This window comes from Semicossyphus pulcher, unplaced genomic scaffold (genome assembly GCF_022749685.1).
Source record: "Semicossyphus pulcher isolate SPU_LCO1_2020_fin unplaced genomic scaffold, fSemPul1.0.p SCAF_12, whole genome shotgun sequence".
NCBI classification, from domain to species: domain Eukaryota; kingdom Metazoa; phylum Chordata; class Actinopteri; order Labriformes; family Labridae; genus Semicossyphus; species Semicossyphus pulcher.
In genome coordinates this window covers 20,584,001-20,601,816 of record NW_027211626.1, presented here as the reverse complement: position 1 = coordinate 20,601,816, position 17,816 = coordinate 20,584,001, and the positions used below count along the sequence as shown (strand labels likewise).

General features: G+C 39.2%; 2 protein-coding genes across 3 annotated transcripts in view; both read right to left on the bottom strand.

Moving 5' to 3' along the window:
- epas1b (endothelial PAS domain protein 1b) overlaps positions 1-3,483 on the bottom strand; it is a 59,798-nt gene extending 56,315 nt beyond the window's left edge. The window contains exon 1 of the mRNA XM_069658335.1: positions 3,133-3,483. Within this exon, the coding sequence (XP_069514436.1) occupies positions 3,133-3,158 (26 nt within the window). The 5' untranslated portion in view covers positions 3,159-3,483. The remainder of the gene's footprint in view (positions 1-3,132) is intronic.
- Positions 3,484-6,399: 2,916 nt separating this feature from the next.
- Positions 6,400-17,816, bottom strand: part of LOC138589034 (protein kinase C epsilon type-like) — an 88,828-nt gene continuing 77,411 nt past the window's right edge. For both annotated transcript variants that reach the window (XM_069659308.1, XM_069659309.1), the window contains exons 12-15: positions 13,824-13,962; positions 13,481-13,669; positions 11,542-11,688; positions 6,400-11,157 (exon numbers count right to left, since the gene is read on the bottom strand). In XM_069659308.1, coding sequence (XP_069515409.1) covers positions 11,011-11,157; positions 11,542-11,688; positions 13,481-13,669; positions 13,824-13,962 — 622 coding nt within the window. In that variant the 3' untranslated portion in view covers positions 6,400-11,010. The remainder of the gene's footprint in view (positions 11,158-11,541; positions 11,689-13,480; positions 13,670-13,823; positions 13,963-17,816) is intronic.

Here is a 17,816-nt window from a genome sequence, read left to right as displayed (position 1 = left end):
CAGCACTTTCCTGAACACAACTCCCATCAAACATCTGTGATCTGTGTTATGCAACCTGGTATCATTCGACATCTACTGGTAGCTCTTACAAACTCCCGGGCATGTACCGTCTCTTTAAGGCGTGGTTACTACCAGCAACTGAACCAGCGGGGTTCAGGTACAGCAAAGATGGCGATCGTGGTTGTATAAGAAAATGTTGAATGCTGTATAAGGTGAGACCCAGACTCTTGTTATCAGATAGACACCTTCACTCTTTATAAAAGGCAACACATGTTTATGATGTGTCTGATGAGTATAACACCATGGGGGTCAGGATAACCATTGCAGGTGTGGTTGGATGGTGATTTTATTCATGCACACAGGTAGGCTTTGGCATGTGTTTTTCATATTTCTACCATAAATGGAGTATTATCAAATATAATACTCCGTCTTTGTCATGAGTTCTACCTTTACAAAGCCACTGTCAGAAAGATGATAATTGTACTCTATGTTCATTCTTAGCATCCAAGTGGATGATGGTGGTGTTGGACCCATTGTACTAAAAGATGTTTCAACTATGATGTATTTGCATACATGGTGGGGACATCTTTTTGTAATACTTTTAACACATTTTATGTTTCTTATCTTTAGGTCTGTGTGGCTTCAACATTTTTTCATTTTAATTTTAAAGACAAAACATGAAACTTTGACAACTTCCTGTGTTCCAAATATATTTTTTAGGCTTATCTTCCTCAGTCTCCTAAGGTAGTAAATTCTATATTTTTCAGCCTTGGATTGATAACCAGAATACAGTTAATAGTTTGAACACATCATCTCGGGCTGTGGACATTTTTGACAGATTGGTATCATCTTATTGATTAAACTAGAACTTCACCATAAAACACACTTTATGGAAACAATATGGCAATATCCAAATGACAGAAGCTTCAATGTTTTGATGTACGTTATGCGTGTGACAAAACAGCATTATGATAAAGTAAGCAATGTTTGAAACAACTAATGTCACGTAATTTTTGTTTTTAAAGAATTAAAAACTTTAAAAAACAAACAACTATATCCTCATTGGTTGCAAAATGCAGGTAACCATGGCAACAATAATTGTGCCTGTGCAATACTAGTAAAATCTAAGTGATGATATAAACATCATTTGGTTTATCTATAAATATTTTTTTAACAAAACATTTCTACTGTCACATTATCTTTAATGTGAAACTTTTAAAAAAAAATTTTATTTAATTTTAAAAAACAACCGTTTGGAGACATCACCTCTGGTCTTTAACTAATTTTGCGTGCGTTTGCCAGGCAGCTGTCACGAATCACACAACTTATGAAAGCAATTAAGACTTCCAGGCAGCCGCCAAGCAGCGACAATGTGCTACTGTGTCACACAAAGACAAACACACTGATGGAGGAAAACACACAACACATCAATGCACACACGGAGATGCTTTTTATCTGCAGGCTGACAGACAAACACCCGCAGGTCTTTTCCTCTAAAATGGCCGATGGAAGCGGCAAGGCGTCGACGAGGCACAGGAAACACTCATCTCACTTAGTCTCTTACTCTGTTGCATTTTAATTCCTGATGACACAGTGTCTCCTTCTTCTGTTTCTTTGTGTTTAGGCCTGATTTGATTCTGATTTTATCTCTGAGTTTCTTAATCAAAATGTTCGACATGTTGTGTTCATAGCTGTTTTTTCACGACTTTAATTAGTCACCTTTCCGTGATTGGATTGGAAAAATTGACACAATTGAATTGAGGACTTTCCGCGGTTAAGATGTTAATTCTGTCTCGTTGACAGGTGAGATTAAGTTGTTCTCTTGGCCACACAAACTGGGACAGGCGTAAACAGGTTAAGTATTATTATTATGCAAGACAATGTCAACAACCTAGTCACCACTGGTGAACAATTAACAACCAAAGAACAGGGCGGCACTTGGATTAGGACACAGTGATGACACCATAATAACATACCTCAAATATTTACTATTATATAGCCTTATTAGGCTGCTGAAGTATTTACATTCCCAGGTGTTTAACTGCAGAACAGCCCAATACAAATCAATGTGTGCCAGGCTGCTTTCAGGTGCAGGAATTTAAAAAAAATAATTGCTGCATTTCTGTTGCCAATTAGGTCACCAAATATGTCCCAGCTGTTTTTGAGCTATATTACCAGCTGTAATCTCGTCCATATGGATTCTGACTTCCTTACAGCTACTTCAACATACCTGCAGTTCTAGAAACTTCCTGAGCAAGGCAGCCTGATATCTACAGTAATAACCATTTGTCCCCTTTACGTCTAATCTGTCTGAAAGGAGGTAAGAGGTTAACTGCAATAAAGGTGCCTTTTAAAAAAGAAATATAGTCATTACAAAACTCTGACTTTCTGTAAATATTAATATTATTTTCCTAATCATTATCATTAGAAAAATGCAACACTTTTATGCTGTCTTCTTTGTGTGAGTGCATAAAAATCAAGCTGCATGTTGAGCAATTACAGCTTCCAAAAAACTTCACTTAAGTGTTTCTGAGTAAATGCTGAGACACATATCCAACAAAATAAACAGTTATAACAAGGAAAAAGTGATGCAATTTCTTTGCAGGACAGCATTGTGTAGTAGGCCTAATATCATTTGCATTACACTTAGTAATGCTTAAATGAAAAACAAATCTAGTTCAATAGATTGATTTTTGTTTGGCAAATATTTCAAGTTTTCCTTCATGAGAAAATAATCATGTCATAAAAATCAAAAATTCTAATTTAATCTGCTTCATCAAAGATAGAGCCTGCAGCCAACAAGATCTCCCGTCAGTTACAGACTAAATTAATCACCCACTTACCTTACATGACTCTAATCACAAACAACGTGCCAAACATGCATTAAAAACACATTAATATTGTCGCAAGGCTGTTTTATAAACACTGTATGAAGCCATTGGCTGCGACTGTGATTTCTAACAGCCACTATCAGAGCAGAAAGCAGGCCAAGTCACATGCAGCGCTGTAGCAACAGGTCTCCCTCTGTGGCACAGAAGCCCACTGTCACACGGACTGTTTCTACATTAAATACACACAAGTCAATTTAATAAACTTGTAACTAACGGGAAAGAGGAAAAAATCAAAACTTACCTCTTTTTCTCCTTTTCGGCCGTCATGTCTTTTCTTGTTGTAATTCCCCGACAATCAAAGTCCAACTTAAGAGTCAAAGCAAGTAAAAAATGTTCTCAGGTCAGAGGTGTGACAGAGCGTGGCATTAAACCTGTGAACTTGTGGTTAGTCCATAAAAACCAGGCTGTCTGTGCTGGTCCGAGCTGGAGGGGAGGTCGGGGCCGTACAGTCTCAGAACACTGCCGAGGATTGTACAGCCTCTCACCCGCAGAGGAAGCTCCACACAGTCCGGGACAGGCTGAACACCGTGCCACTGCTGCTGCTGATTCTGCTGCTGACAGGTCCGCTTGTTAAAACTTTTCGCCACTTCGCTTGTCTGTAAACTCTCGAAGCTGTTGGACTTGAGCTCAGCTGGCACAGTGGAAGACGCTGTCCCGGTCTCAGCGCTGTGATTGGTTGGAAACGTCGGTAAACGCCCCCCAGCTCTGTCAGAGCCCCGCCCTCCTCTTAGTGTCCAGTCTTCTACCTGTTTACCCCTGTCTGCGCAACAGGTGTGTGCTCTGTAAACTAAGCAGGCCCTGTCCTGGCCTTAAAATTATACTGGCATTCACATAAATGATAAACATGCCAGGTATCACAGGGAACATGTTGATCATATCTTTTGTCAGTCTTTGTTTTCCCTCGGAAGAAGCTTTAAAGCAATGCTCCGCTGGAAATAGTTGAAATTATCATACACTCAAAACACATTTGTTATAGCCTCTTTACCAACATTATTCAGGACTGCGGCATTTTGGCCTCCCTTTTTACTTCCATTGGGAGCATAGAGCGAAGAAGTCGAGTTTAAGTTTGGTGACATTTGATCTGCAGAGTCACAGCCAAAACTGCTTAGCAAAGAAGAGTGTGTGCTTTACCCAATTTGGCAGTGCCCACATTGAGCTTGAAAATGATTTTCACCTTGAAAGCCGATAGTCATTCGCCTGAATAGCACTTGCACATTTGTGACAAGGTGTTAAGTCTTCCACATGAAACAACACAATTCACTGTTCGTCCATGCAGCTTTTTCTGTGCATTCCACAACCATACCTCATCCCTGATGAAATCGATCAGTTTCATGCTTTGAAGATGCAATAGTTAGCTTCCGATAGGCTTGGGCACACAAGGACAAATCCGATCCTGGAGTCATGTTTTCATGGTTTCAACTTTGGAGTGACAGTGGAAAGAGAGCACTCCCCCAAGTGGGATCGCACACGTGGTGGAGGGGCTGTGCGGTCACTCCAAATGCTGACAGCCAGTCGTGGCTAAGGTCTAATCTTTGAATGGCAAAAAGGCTTGGAGTTTGTTTTTTCAAAGTTGACTGTCAGTGGGAAACAGTAGCCTATAATATTAGGTCTGATGTTCAGCTAACACACTGGTCCACCCCAACCTCCTCAAACATAGACTTAGTTGCACTAAAGTCAGGCAACTTACTCTTTTGTTCCCGCTTGGTTCTATTGTGTTTATTTGGAGGACAGTCCACAGCTTAGCTTAGCTAAAAAAAGTGGAAACGAGAGCAGCAGCTAAGGCAAACCGAGGACTCTCCAAGGGTAAGAAAATGTTCCTACATCATGTCTCATTTTTTAATCCAAATAATCACAGCGTAAAATCAACATTTCTCAGTATGTCCAGGACCAGTAACTTTTTGTCTCCGCTCAGCCCTGCATTTCTTTATGCTAATGGTTTTAAGCTAGCAGCTACAAACAATCAAGCCTGCTGAGGTTATATCTGTAAATTACAAAAATGTCACTTACTAAAATATAAGGCCATCATTATTAACAGTCCAACAGTGCTTTTATTGCACTGGCTAGCATATCCCAGTTCATGGCAACAGTCTATAAACAAAATGAACTAGGCATAGAAAGCAGGTTTATAGTGCAGGCTATACCTCAGCTCCTTAATGATCTACTGATAATTCAATTAAATGATGACACAACAATATATTATCCTAACATCAGTTACCAACCAAGGTTTTAACCACACTAAGCGCAAAAAGTGCAAAAATAACTGCAGTTCCTCAAGAGTCCACTTGAGGCTGGCTCCAATCCTGAGTGTAGCTTCGTCTAGCTGTGATTACTTAGCGTTTGCCGACCCGTCGCTCCTCTGCACCACCACCCTCTCATCCAAAAATGCTCACTTCTGGCTCCAGAAAACCAACATGGCGCCACGTTACAAATTTGAAGCTTAATTTACGCAGTCGAGAAACCAATGGGTAATGTCACGCTGATTTATAGTCTATGTTCACAACACATCAGATGTAATTGTGGCTGTGCTACTGCGCCATACTTTGCGATTTTACATGGATCATATGTAACTTTCATCCAAGAGTTTCTTATCATTTAAATATGACTTTTTAAGTCAGTGCAGACTCATACAGAGAAAGCTCAGTCATTATTTGCACATCTTTCATTGTAGTAGTCCTCTAAACCCATAAACTCGATTTATATTTATCTGCAGCTGACTCATGAAATCGGGATGTAAAACACGACTGTATTAATCTGGGTGATTTGAAGTATAGGACAAGGTTTTTTAAGGTTATGGGGCTAAGAAGAAAACAACAGTAGATAAAGTAACTAAGCCTGCGTCACAACCGTTGTTGATTTTCACATTTCCCTCGAACACTGAAAAAGAGCAGGTTTCACCACATTTCTCAGAAGCAGATAACTACTTCTGGCATCTAACTCGGTCTTCCCCCGTCAACTTCTCAAACATCTAAGATGGAAAAGATAACCGAAGTGGCTGATTTCTGTTCACGTAACTTCTCCTCGGCGGAGGTAAGAACTCCCAGTGTGCTTTTTTATTTAAAGCATCAGTGTCGGAATAAAAACATGCTGCATTTCAGCAAGCTTTGTCACATTTTGAGGGAACTCTAATATTACTTTACCTAAGCACTTAAATTGCTGCGACTTTGACTTATATACCGTCCTATCTAAACTTGCGTTACAAAGTTCTTCACATAAGGAAACAACTTCACAACAAGCAGATCATAAAAAAGCTAATAAAACATATAAAACCAACAACAGCGTCGGCAGAAGAAGGGTAGTAAATAAAAGGTAAGGCAGGGAAAAGCTCGCTGATATAAATAAGTTTGAAGAAGCGATTTAAACAGTGAAAAACTCCTCACAGGAGCTTTAAATTGTACTTTAAACATTTTGAAATACCTGGTCAATTTCAAATGATTCACTTTGAAACACCAACAGGGAGTAGAAGGGGGGTTAGCTCAGATGTTAAAAAAATTATACACCAAACACGCAGTTGTTTGTTTCCGACATCATGATATTTAATTTGTTTCAAAAAATTAAAATACACCTTCACATCCTTTTCAAATACAGTACATTTGGCACACAGCGTAAAAGGAAGAAAAAATACCAACACAAACACAAATGAAGGGATTCATAAAGAACAAAACCACAGGTCAGGTGACAAAATAAACACACAAAGCTTCACAAACACAGGGACCGCAAAGGAAACAAAAACACGCACATACAGTGAGATTCTGCATATGACCCGAGGAAGATGTTTGAAAAGCTTAATACTGTTTCTACTGAATGAAATCAACCTCATGCTGATGTGTTTTTTATTTTACTTCAACTTGATTCGTCCCACATGAAGCTTATTTCTTTCTCCTATTTAACAATCATTAAACTAAAGGGAGTCAGGCTGGAACATTTGGAAATAGCTTTTGGCATTTAGCATGGAGGACTTTAGGAGACAACGTCCTGATATTAAAGTCGAAGACAGAAGAGAAGAGACTTGATGGACAGAAGAAACGTGATGTTTGGAAGTTTGGTAGTAAAATTGTTAAGAATCTTAATCTTTGCTACTACAACACTTGTCATTGTTTTACTGCTACATGCACAGCGCTCAACTTTTTTTTTGCACCTCTCATTCTTATTTCGCCTGGTCTGATCACTCCTCTGCAGTGATGCGTGTTTTTACTTTTCTGGTTTTCTGGCAGGTACAAGGTAACTCCTTGGGCTCATGACTGATATATGATGGCGTATTAAGGCCATTGTGAAAAAACAAACAAACAAAAAAATGGAGCCGGAGGAGAACAGTAATAGTCCGAGAGAAAAATCTAAAATTCAGAGATTACAGTCGGAAATTTTCCAGACGAAAATGGCAAATTTGTGAGAAAATAACTAGCATTTTTTTTCAATTATAAAGTCATACATTTGTGAGAAATAAAAACAAGAAAAGTAGTGTCTAGGAGTGTATTTTTGTCCATAATGCAAGGTTTGTTTACTTTTAGTAGCCGTCATGAATGTATAGGGAAACTGTGTTACTTTCATCTCATAAATTTACTTTTTCTTTCCTCAAAAATTAGCGTTTTTTTCTGGCCAATTTTTGACTTTAAATCTCTGAATTGTTTGAGTTTTTTCTTCTCCTCTGGGTCTTTTTTTTCTTTTCTTTTTACAATGGCACTAATACGCAACTCATTATAAATGTTCTGTGTGTGTTTACTTGGCAGACAGATCTCACTTACACATGTGAATTGAACAAAACCTCTTAACACAGCATTTCATGGTGGTGGCACTTAATGTGTTAACATTTTGTGACGGCAACAGGGAAACAATGAAAAGAAGAAAAGCCTGTTCTGGTTGCACTTTGGTTACACTTTGGCAGCAGGACTACTACATTAAAATCATTGTTATGGGTTCAAATAACTACTATCATGTTAACATTTGATACGGTGTTACATTATGTAATTGATAAAAAATGACTTTTTAAAATGACATACATACATTACATGGTGTGAAGTGCATTATAAAGTATATTTTATTATAAAAATTAAAGATAACTTTCGGTCACACTCCATCTAACGCCCTTAACCACCATCCCAAGCAGCCTTTGTCGCTCTTTCCACAACATCAGGCTTTCAGGAGGAAAAGGTCCGCCATGAATGTGATCCTTATGACTTTTCATTGCCATTGTTTCCGTGGTGTCGACACTTCATTTTTGACACACTATCTGCCGCCAACATGAACTGCTGTGTTTAAACTTCGAGGTCATTTCACAACTTTGTGTGAGACAACAGTTACTTGTTGACAATCTGCTCCTCACATAAGATTGAATAAAACAATCTTGTACAAATTAAATTCATACGTACATTTTTAGCGTTAGTCTAGTGCATACTCTTTTTTTTTTTTAATTGAATACATGTATGTGTGATTGTAATAGCTACAGTTTGGTTCATGTTTGGTTCAGGCTTGGCAACTAAAAGTAGCTACATAATTAAGATCATGAAAACAAGGTCAGGGTCAAATAAAGAACACTCATAACTTGTATGAGTATCAGACTCCAAAATGTCAATATTTAATTTGTCTGAAAATTGTATATTCATGAAATCTAGACCTAAAGAAACTGGCTGACACTGACCGACTGACTGAGATGTAGAATAAGTGTGTGTGGGTGAAACAATCTTTACTTCTGTGAGCCCTTAAACCCACCATACTATAGTCAGCTTTGTACCTGATCGTGTGTGTTGTAGAGAGAAGAGAAATAAAGAGGAAGGAAAGAAGAAAAGAAAGAAGAACGGTGGATACAGAAGAACACAACAAAGTAAACCTCTTTCAGAGTATTGCACATGGAGTTTTCTTGATGATGTTTGGATTCTTTTCAGTTCACTTTAGAGTCATAAACCTGCCTGCAACATGGACCAACACCACTTCTTCTATTCTAAATCCCAAGTAGTTAAATATGATAGCTTGGTCAGCGGCCCTATGCTTCAAAATATGACGATCTCGGTACTAGATTTCTTAACGTTGTCCTGTTGCATATTGTTTGATGTGCAGGGAGGTTAGCATCAACAGCCCTAATGTTCAGCTGGCTGGACTGAAAAAAAGTCAATTTTTATTTGGCTTAATTTTAAGCCAAATAAATGAATTTGTTTGTTTTATTTTGAAAGTCAAACTGGACATTTATTATTTATGTATTATTGATACCTTGATTGCTTATTTTGAAAGTATATATATATAATCGTGCTAACTTAACAGCACAGTCCTACATGTGCAAAACTGACGCTAGATTTGTACCTGTCCGTCATATTTTGAGGCCCCAGACCAGCCGCCATATTTGACGTGTTTGGAGTTGCCATGTCCAGGCTGTACAAAGATCGTCTAAAGTATGACGGTCAGAGTGTCCGACCAGGCGAGTCTTGCTGCTTAACGTGACAATCTAAAGATTCATTACATGTCACTAAAAACTAGACGATCCAGTAAAAACAACAAAACAAAAATATGTTTTAAATAAAAGAAGAAAAAAAAACATGACACGCACACACACACGCAAACACACACACATGCACACACGCAAACACAAATACATTCAGTTCATTACATTCAGTCACATTTTGTAACACATTCACCTCTGTGTACGATCCGCAACTTTCACATGGAATCATGGGGGTTGTTTTTTCATGTCAAGTACAGTAACCAATTACACAGTGACTGTACACACACAAGGCATTTCAATGGTCGAGTGGTCATGAAGGGATTCATGAAGATGCTCCAGTATTGTCTTTTTAAAGTGCTCCCTTTTGACAAGTCAGATTTCAGCTCAGCATTTTGGCTTCACTGGACAACTATCTTTATATGAAGTATCAACTGAAACCGCTTTTCTTCTGGTCAAAAAACCCGCTAACACCCGCTTTTTCGCTTAATTGGAAAGGTTACAATCGGCATTCAGACCCGAGTCAAATTATTCTGCAGTAAACCCGGATAATTATTGCCTTGATGGGAACACAAAACACGTGTCGACACTCCAAAATCTTCACCGTTTACTAACCCTGTCTCCGGTGCGTTTGTGACATTAGATAGTGACGCAGCAAAAAAGAGACCGACAGGAGTATACTCCACTGGGAATGGGAACAGAGACAATCAGCATCTTTAAGCGGGTCTTCCTGGGTCTGAAAAACCCACATCAACATGCTAAATTTGGGTGGGAAAGGGGTATTAAATAGAAAACAGCTTTTTAACACTGTAAGCATCGTTAACTACAACAATGGACACTCCCTGTGGTGAACTACTGACGTTTGTTAGCTGGATGCTAATGGTACCATTTGATTGTTAATGTTTGAGAACATTGGGGTGCTAACTAAGAAGCTAAAATATGGAGAGAAAACAGTGTAGTCTTCTCTCCTCAATAAAATGGAAATGCTGAGATAAAACTGAGCTAAAATTCAAAATGTGTCGCTTTTCTGGCGCATCTTTTAATACTAACATTTAATTTACCAATTCGACTCTTTTTTTCAAAATAAAGCACTAACAAAATGTCTGATTTCATCACTTTTTCACCAAAGAAATCTTTGATTTCTCGCATCTCGTTTTTAAACCTTTAGACTTTTTTCTTGAAATACAATCATTGGTGCATTTTTTTCATTCACATACAAGTTAAGGGAAGAAAAAACATTCTCTAAACACAGACGGACACAGGATACAGCACACTATTGTACAGAAATGACAGTCTTACTCCTTCCAGAGGTATACAACTACACATGCACGCGCGCCTGTACACACATCATCTCTCTCACGCACACTAACAGCCCATGGCCTTCACACCCCTCTGAAGCCACACAGTTTGTTTTCGTCTTCTTTTTGCCTCTCAGAAATGCATCCGGACCACGTGAAGGAGAATGGTTCATGTCTTACAGTATCTGCACTCACATGCTGCTTGAGCACATTGTTTGATGGGATATGCACAGATGGACAAACACCAAGAGCACAGAAACCTTAAAGAGAGATACAGATGGTCTAGTCTAATTCCTGGAGTGGACAGAATCTCCAAAAGTTCAGTTCTACTTTCCTTACTACTAATGTTGTGTGTACGTATTATATCAAGCCTATGTGTGTGTGTGTCCACGTGTGTCTAGGCGACAGTCTCGTCTCCAAAGTAGGAGAATCCTTTAAACTCATCTTGGTTGATCTGCTTGATGATGTTGTTGTCCGTCGGCGTCAGCACGGGTTCTTCACGTGTAAAGTCCTGGTCGAAGTTATTCACATCCCTTTTGGTTTTCTGGAAGATAAAGAACGATAGAGGTGGTGGATTTAAGCCTTTGGAGCGATGCTAGTTGGTGGCATAGCTTTGTCTAGTAAGCTTACAGTGGGTTCAGACCAGAAGCGAAGGAAATGTTTTGCTTCCTGTTACTCACACAAGTTTGAGTAGCTATTTTAAAACAAGCATTTTACCACAAAGAAATGAAAAAATGTGAACAGGACAATATTATCTTTCAGTTCCTGGTAGAAAATTCCCCCAACAAGAGCTGGTGAACTATTACGACAAGATTAAATTATTTTCACAGTATTAATGTTAACATTTTACTCTCTTCCCTTGTCAGTAGGATCTGATTTCCACACTTGCACAGTTATCTGGTGTGTTTCTGTGAATGATTGAACTCACGATGCGCGGTTTAAATGGCGGTCTGATCTTCCTCTGCTCCAGCAGCGTCCAGTTGATCTCTCTGAAGAAGGCGTGGAGCTTAATGGCCTCCTCCAGACCCTGAGCCAGCACGCAGCCCAGACGCTTGTTAGGACTCTTGGTCATAAACTGAAAAGAGGAAAAGACGAGAGAGTAAGAGGGATTAGAATTTCTTGAGTTAAAAAGTTACCTCATGATTTAAACGGATCTCCTATTAAAATATATTTTTTCTATTTTACAGAACTTTCTTAAACACTTAAAAGCTGAGCTGAGAGATTTTATCATGTGACCTGATGTCCTTCAGCTGAATGACATATCCAATCAGAGCCCAGGCTGCTGGTCAAGTGACCGGCCAGAGTCCGAGACAGTGTCCAACAAAAACACACAAACTTTCTCACAAGGCTTTACAGTCAAAGCGCCAAGGTAAACGCAAAGCTTGTGATGGAAAACTGGAGGAAAAAATAAGCAAACGGATAAGTGGCATTAGTAACACACACACGCGCACACACAGACAATAAATCATGGAATCAAACATAAAGGGAATTGTCCCATGTTTTTTCCGAGGGAGGGATGGGAAACGTGCGTTAACATGCTGTCATGTGGAAAAAGATGGATTCTCAAAAAGAACAACACTAACAGAAGGACAGAGCAGATCCAGCCAAAAAAAGAAAGAGAAGAGGAACAAAGAAAAAACAACACAACTAGGTTTAACGTGGTTTAAGGGTCATGTTGCCTGAGGAACAGTCGATGCAATACAAAGAAGATTCAGCTATAATGATGCTGCAGAAAATAGGTCTATTTTAAGCAGAGGTGGAAGTAACAGCTTTTTTGTCTTCTTGAACACATTTTTTAGGATACACTAGTTTACTTATTTTTATATGCTCTTTATTGTAATGTTGCTCTATCCACTTTGCTGCTGTATCACTGTAAATGTCCCCATTGTGGGATGAATAAAGGATCTTATCTTTTTAGAGTTTTTTTCAAAGTCAGCAATTTTGCTTTTACTTAAGTATGTTTTAAATGAAGCAAAGTAATTCGCTACATTGGTACATCCATCCGTTACTAAATAAAATATTCATCTACGGATATTAAGAGCTAGAAAGAAAAACTGACTTGGACCAGACACCAATCAAATGCATCACATCAAAAACAGGCCAATCAAATCAAAGTGTTATCATCACGTCAAAACATCGGTGCCAAGGTGTTTTTGTTTAACCACAAACAGCCTTTATAGATCGCTCTCTTCAGACCACACATTAACAAATCATTTCACCATGGGACTCGCTGGTGTACCGCCGCCTCTTTACACGTCGTAACACACATGAGTTCGTAATCGAACTAACTCTTTAAAACACCTCACAATAAAGCAAACAAACTAACCAACTGAGGCAGTGGAAGACCATCAGTGACTACTGTGTTCTGCGAGGTAAAATTACTATTTTTGTCAATGGAGTCTGGTGGCTATGAAGAGAGAGTTATTGATTAAACAAAGGATCTTACTGTTTAACAAAAGGTCCACCTCTCGCCATTTTGACACCAAAACATGTAAACAAGTTTCATTTTATTTCCTTTGCATAGGATGCATGTGTGAGGTAACCTTGGATACATTTGTTTATTATAAAAATCACCGGGGTGGGAATGCAACTAAGTAACTTTTACTTTGAGTAATTTTTAAGTGAGCTACTTTTTTACTCATTTTTTACACAAGTACTTTTACTTGAGTACAATTTCAGTCAAGAAACAGTACTTCTACTTGAGTAGAATATTTCAGTCGTCTTTCCACCTGATTTTAAGAGTTGAACATTGTTGACAGCATTCAGCAGTATGTTAGTTGTTTCTGCTCTGACATACAGAACATGCTCATTTTGTTGCTAGCTGAGACAAATTATAAACAGTAAAAGCATAAACACATCACACTTACTGCTTTGAGAATAGACACAGCCTCCTTGCTGAGCCAGACAGGGTAGAGGACGTCGTCATGGAGGATGGACTCAAACAGGTCATCTTCATTATCGGCTTCAAATGGTGGCTGGCCCGCCATCATCTCGTACATCAGGACGCCGAGTGCCCACCAGTCCACTGACGGGCCGTACTCCAGCTCCTGAAGGATCTAATCACGTACAAAAAAAGAGGTTAACATTTTCTTTCACTTAATTTTAGCTTAACAATATAAAATAGAGTATCATCAGCAAACAGTCGAACATGCGTGTTGTTTTTGCAAATAAAAGAGTGAATTTTGGAGTGGGGGTGGACGCTGATGTCACCTCAGGGGCGATGTAATCTGGCGTCCCACAGAAGGTGGTGGTGGTGACTCCACTGAGGATTCCTTCCTTGCACATCCCGAAGTCTGCAAGCTTACAGTGACCCTCGGCATCCAGCAGTATGTTGTCCAACTTCAAGTCTCTGCAGAACAGAAGGATTGGAAGTTAAGGGGAAGGGTTGGCAGGATAAATTTAGCAGAACACACAATGTTCGCAGGAGGAACTCACATTTCCAAATAGTTATTAGACATGGTGTGACTTAACAAATAAACACACAAAAGCATTTAATTATGTAGTTCAGATTTTGCCAGCGATTAGAAACAGAGCTGATGTTATGAGTTTCGCTTCTCCTAAAGGTTTTCACAGCCCCACAGGGTTTTTTCTCTTCTAGCTTAAGTGAACCTGTCTCCTGAAATAGACGGGACGAGGGAAGGAAGGGGAACAAACTGGGAAAAACAGAGCAATTTGAAGGGTTGAGTGGGAGAAAGCGATGGAGTGTAGAGAGAGAGAGCAGGCAGTGAGAGATAAGAGCAGCAGTGTTGAGAGATGACAGGGTTGGTCATGAATGCGGCCGCTCTCGGGCTTGATGGTTGATCGCTACAAAAATGTCAACATCTCCTCGATGTAGCCAATGCAACCATTCAGCCCGAGGTGTTTTCAAAAATACAGCCGCCCTGACAAGCCGGGGAGGAGACGGTGCATGTGTGTGCGTGAGTTTCTGAAGTCGAGAGCTTATGTAACTGTTCTGTTTTTCTAAGTCCTAAAAATAAAAAGGGCAGTTTAATGGCCCAGTTTAAGAGTTGCTGTTGAAAAGTGTGTTCTTTTCTGTCCCATCATGCCTTGCTCTGACAGGTTATTGATTACACTACTGAAAGTTGTGAGAAAAATGCAAAAGAGTTGTTGCTGATACACAACCAACACACATAGTCCCCTCTACTTTTTATGGTTAGTTAAACCACGTGAATTAAATTTGTATAGTTATTGTAGATATAACTTCAGAGCTTCAACTCAAACATGTCCAGAAAATCTGAAATCAGAATTTTCCCATGATTGATCTAAATTTCACCTGTTTTTTTTATTTATTTAACTATATACGCCAATAATGAGAACTTTTTTTTCTACCAGCAAATGCCACTAGTTGCTACATAATTCGTCTTTGCACAGTTATATCATTGTTTAATCACACGTGCCTTTAATTACAAATATATGTAATCCATCCTCCCGGGTACTTGGTTGAACATAAATAGTGTGCTGCGTTTATGACAGGTATGTGGATCTCGTGCAAGGTTGCATGTAAGGTATGCTTATGTGCTTCTAGCGTCAAGTTTAAAATAACATGAAATGTCAGGTGCAGTGGAGCCTGACAGCTGGCTTTAAATCAAGTTCTCACTCGATGGTTCAAATTTGGGGCAGGCTGTGGTGACAAAAGTACATATGGTCACGGGTGGGAATCTTTGGGTGTCTCACAACTCGATTCCGATTCTTGGGGTCAATTGATTTTTGAATTAGTACATGCTTCAGGATCTACTCCAGTCCTCTGTGAGCTAATAAAGGCGGTTATTTTCATGTCAAACTTAGTTTCTCTTTATCTAAGGGGTTGTTATTACTGAATATGTTTTCAGTTGTGGAAATATTATAAGCTAAAATAGACCAAACATTATCATATGGGTATAAATAAAGAGGTTTAATAATGACAGTAATTTTTTCAACGAAAGCTTATGGTCTTCTACTTTTTGTCAGTACACACACAACCTCGTGCTGTGTGTGCACTCAAGGTGTAAAGTAAACAGTCCGCGGCACGTCCGCTCCATGAACGGTCCGTTTATGTAGCCACAGCGTTAACGTGCACCGGGACAAGGTGCCCTAATGACAGGAATACACACACTTACGGCCACCTCGTGTAACTGTCTGTTTGCCTTGATCATCCCGCAGGCACATAGGTGACAGAAGTTTACAGTTTACAGGCAGGTGATACACATGCTCATCATGCGCAGCGGTCAGTTCACTCTGTGCTCTTATAAAAAGCTGCACTTATGTGATATCGGACGGGCTTTTCCTGATGTTCTATGTGTGGGAAACACCGCCATGAGTGTTACATGGGTCATCAGTGCTGGGGGAAGTAAATCTCCCTCACGTGTGTAAGAAAACTAAAATGTGTGTGTTTATCACGGTAATGACGGTACTGCAAAATCTGTGTGGTCTTTGAACGTGACACGAGTGACAGTATTGAAACCTTACACCACCCACCCCTATCTTTTCCTTTTTTTTTTCATAGTCCAGTGCAAGTCCCGAAGTGCGCACGGTGAGACTGGAAAGAGTTTGTAAAACTCGATTTTTGGAAGTTATGAAAAAACTTAGAAGATAGGAAGTGCAATTTTTACATGACTCAATTTTTTTGCCCACCCCTACCTATCATGGTGAAAACGTTTCTTGTTTGTTTTGTGTCAGATTTTGTGCTAACAAAAGGCTAAACCTCGACTCTAGACAGTTGGCATGTCTGTTTCCAGTCAGGTGTTTTGATTGTTTAAAGTCCACTGCATTTTATATAGAAATCCATTTACAAAAAATGTACTGTACTATGTTTTCTGAAGTATTTTTGGTGTTTTTATATAAACTTGAATTCCTGTTAGCAGCGCAAAACAGCCACAGTTTTGTTCTGTCGGGCAGCTGGGGTTTGTGCCTGGCTAAAAGGTGCATTCATGGTCCATGTTTGAGGCAGGAAAGAGCAGCACTTGTTCTGTATTTCCCCAGATGAAAAATGAAACCAGCGACCCCGTGGCTGCCTGTTTGCATATCTCAGCTCCAGGCCACTCCTGGGACATTAAATCTGAATTGTACGCCCGCAGCAGGGCAGAAAAATAGCATATGAATATAATGCATTTGTAATTGAGTTTAAAGGGATATAGACGTTAATCTTTGTATTACACATCACCTGGCTACAGGGAAATTCAATATTAAGTGGTTGCAGGTGTTCAGCTGCTCTGATAAAATGATATTTATGTGAAGATGTCTTGTTGTGGTTTTGAAGGATGAAAAACGTGTAAACAATATCTAATAATCAAAACATTTTGCATTGTATAGCAGGAAATGGGGGGGAATTAACAATTTATTATCGGTATATTCTTCCTTAAGAAGAATCGAATTAGTTTTCTTAATGCATTAAAGCTTCTCTACTCTGCACAAATCTTTACTGCATTTTAAATATTCATTTTTTGTGGTCATAACATTTCTTTTCATAGTGTTTTAAAGTAACAATCTCAAAGATTTTCATTAAATAAATGTCTGTTAAGTCACTATCTATCGCAGAATGAGGTAGCATAATGGTGATGGAGCCTATGGCCCACTGATGAAAGCCTTTGCAGTATTACAGACTGGGTGTCTGTGGCGACTTTGGCGGAAAAAATCAGTTAGTGACGCGTTTTCCATCACCCAGCAGTGGTTGGTCTGCCAGAGAGGGTAGGCGGAGCTAAGCGGCTGCTTTTCCGGTCTCTGCAAGTGTTGCGAGTAAACAGTAATCTACTATGGCTGAACAAAGAAAAGATCGATGACTACAGATACAACTTCAAAAATAAGTGAAAATCCAAAGAAAAAGAAACAAACTCGACGCTCAGATGAAGGCAAACAGTCTGAAAAGGAAAGCGACCGTCAGCGATGAAAATCAAGTTACAACCAGAGCCAACCGTGGACGTCACACATGCGACTCTGTCTGGATATCTGGGAAGTGTGCTCCCGCAATTACCGTTTGTCGCCATAGGTGCCGCCAAAGAGAACAAAACTTTCCTTTGAGATTAGCACTTTAATGAATGAATTTAATTAAGAAAAAAATATCTTCATATCCAGGCTTAATCTTTTTTTTATCTGATTTTTTTTAAAACACATTTTTCAGATTTAAGACATATTTTCTATTTTCTATCAAAGATTTTACTTGCTAACCTCACCTTGACCAGAAAACAATATCTGGTGTTTTTCAGTAAAGTAAGCTTTAAGCTTATTTTC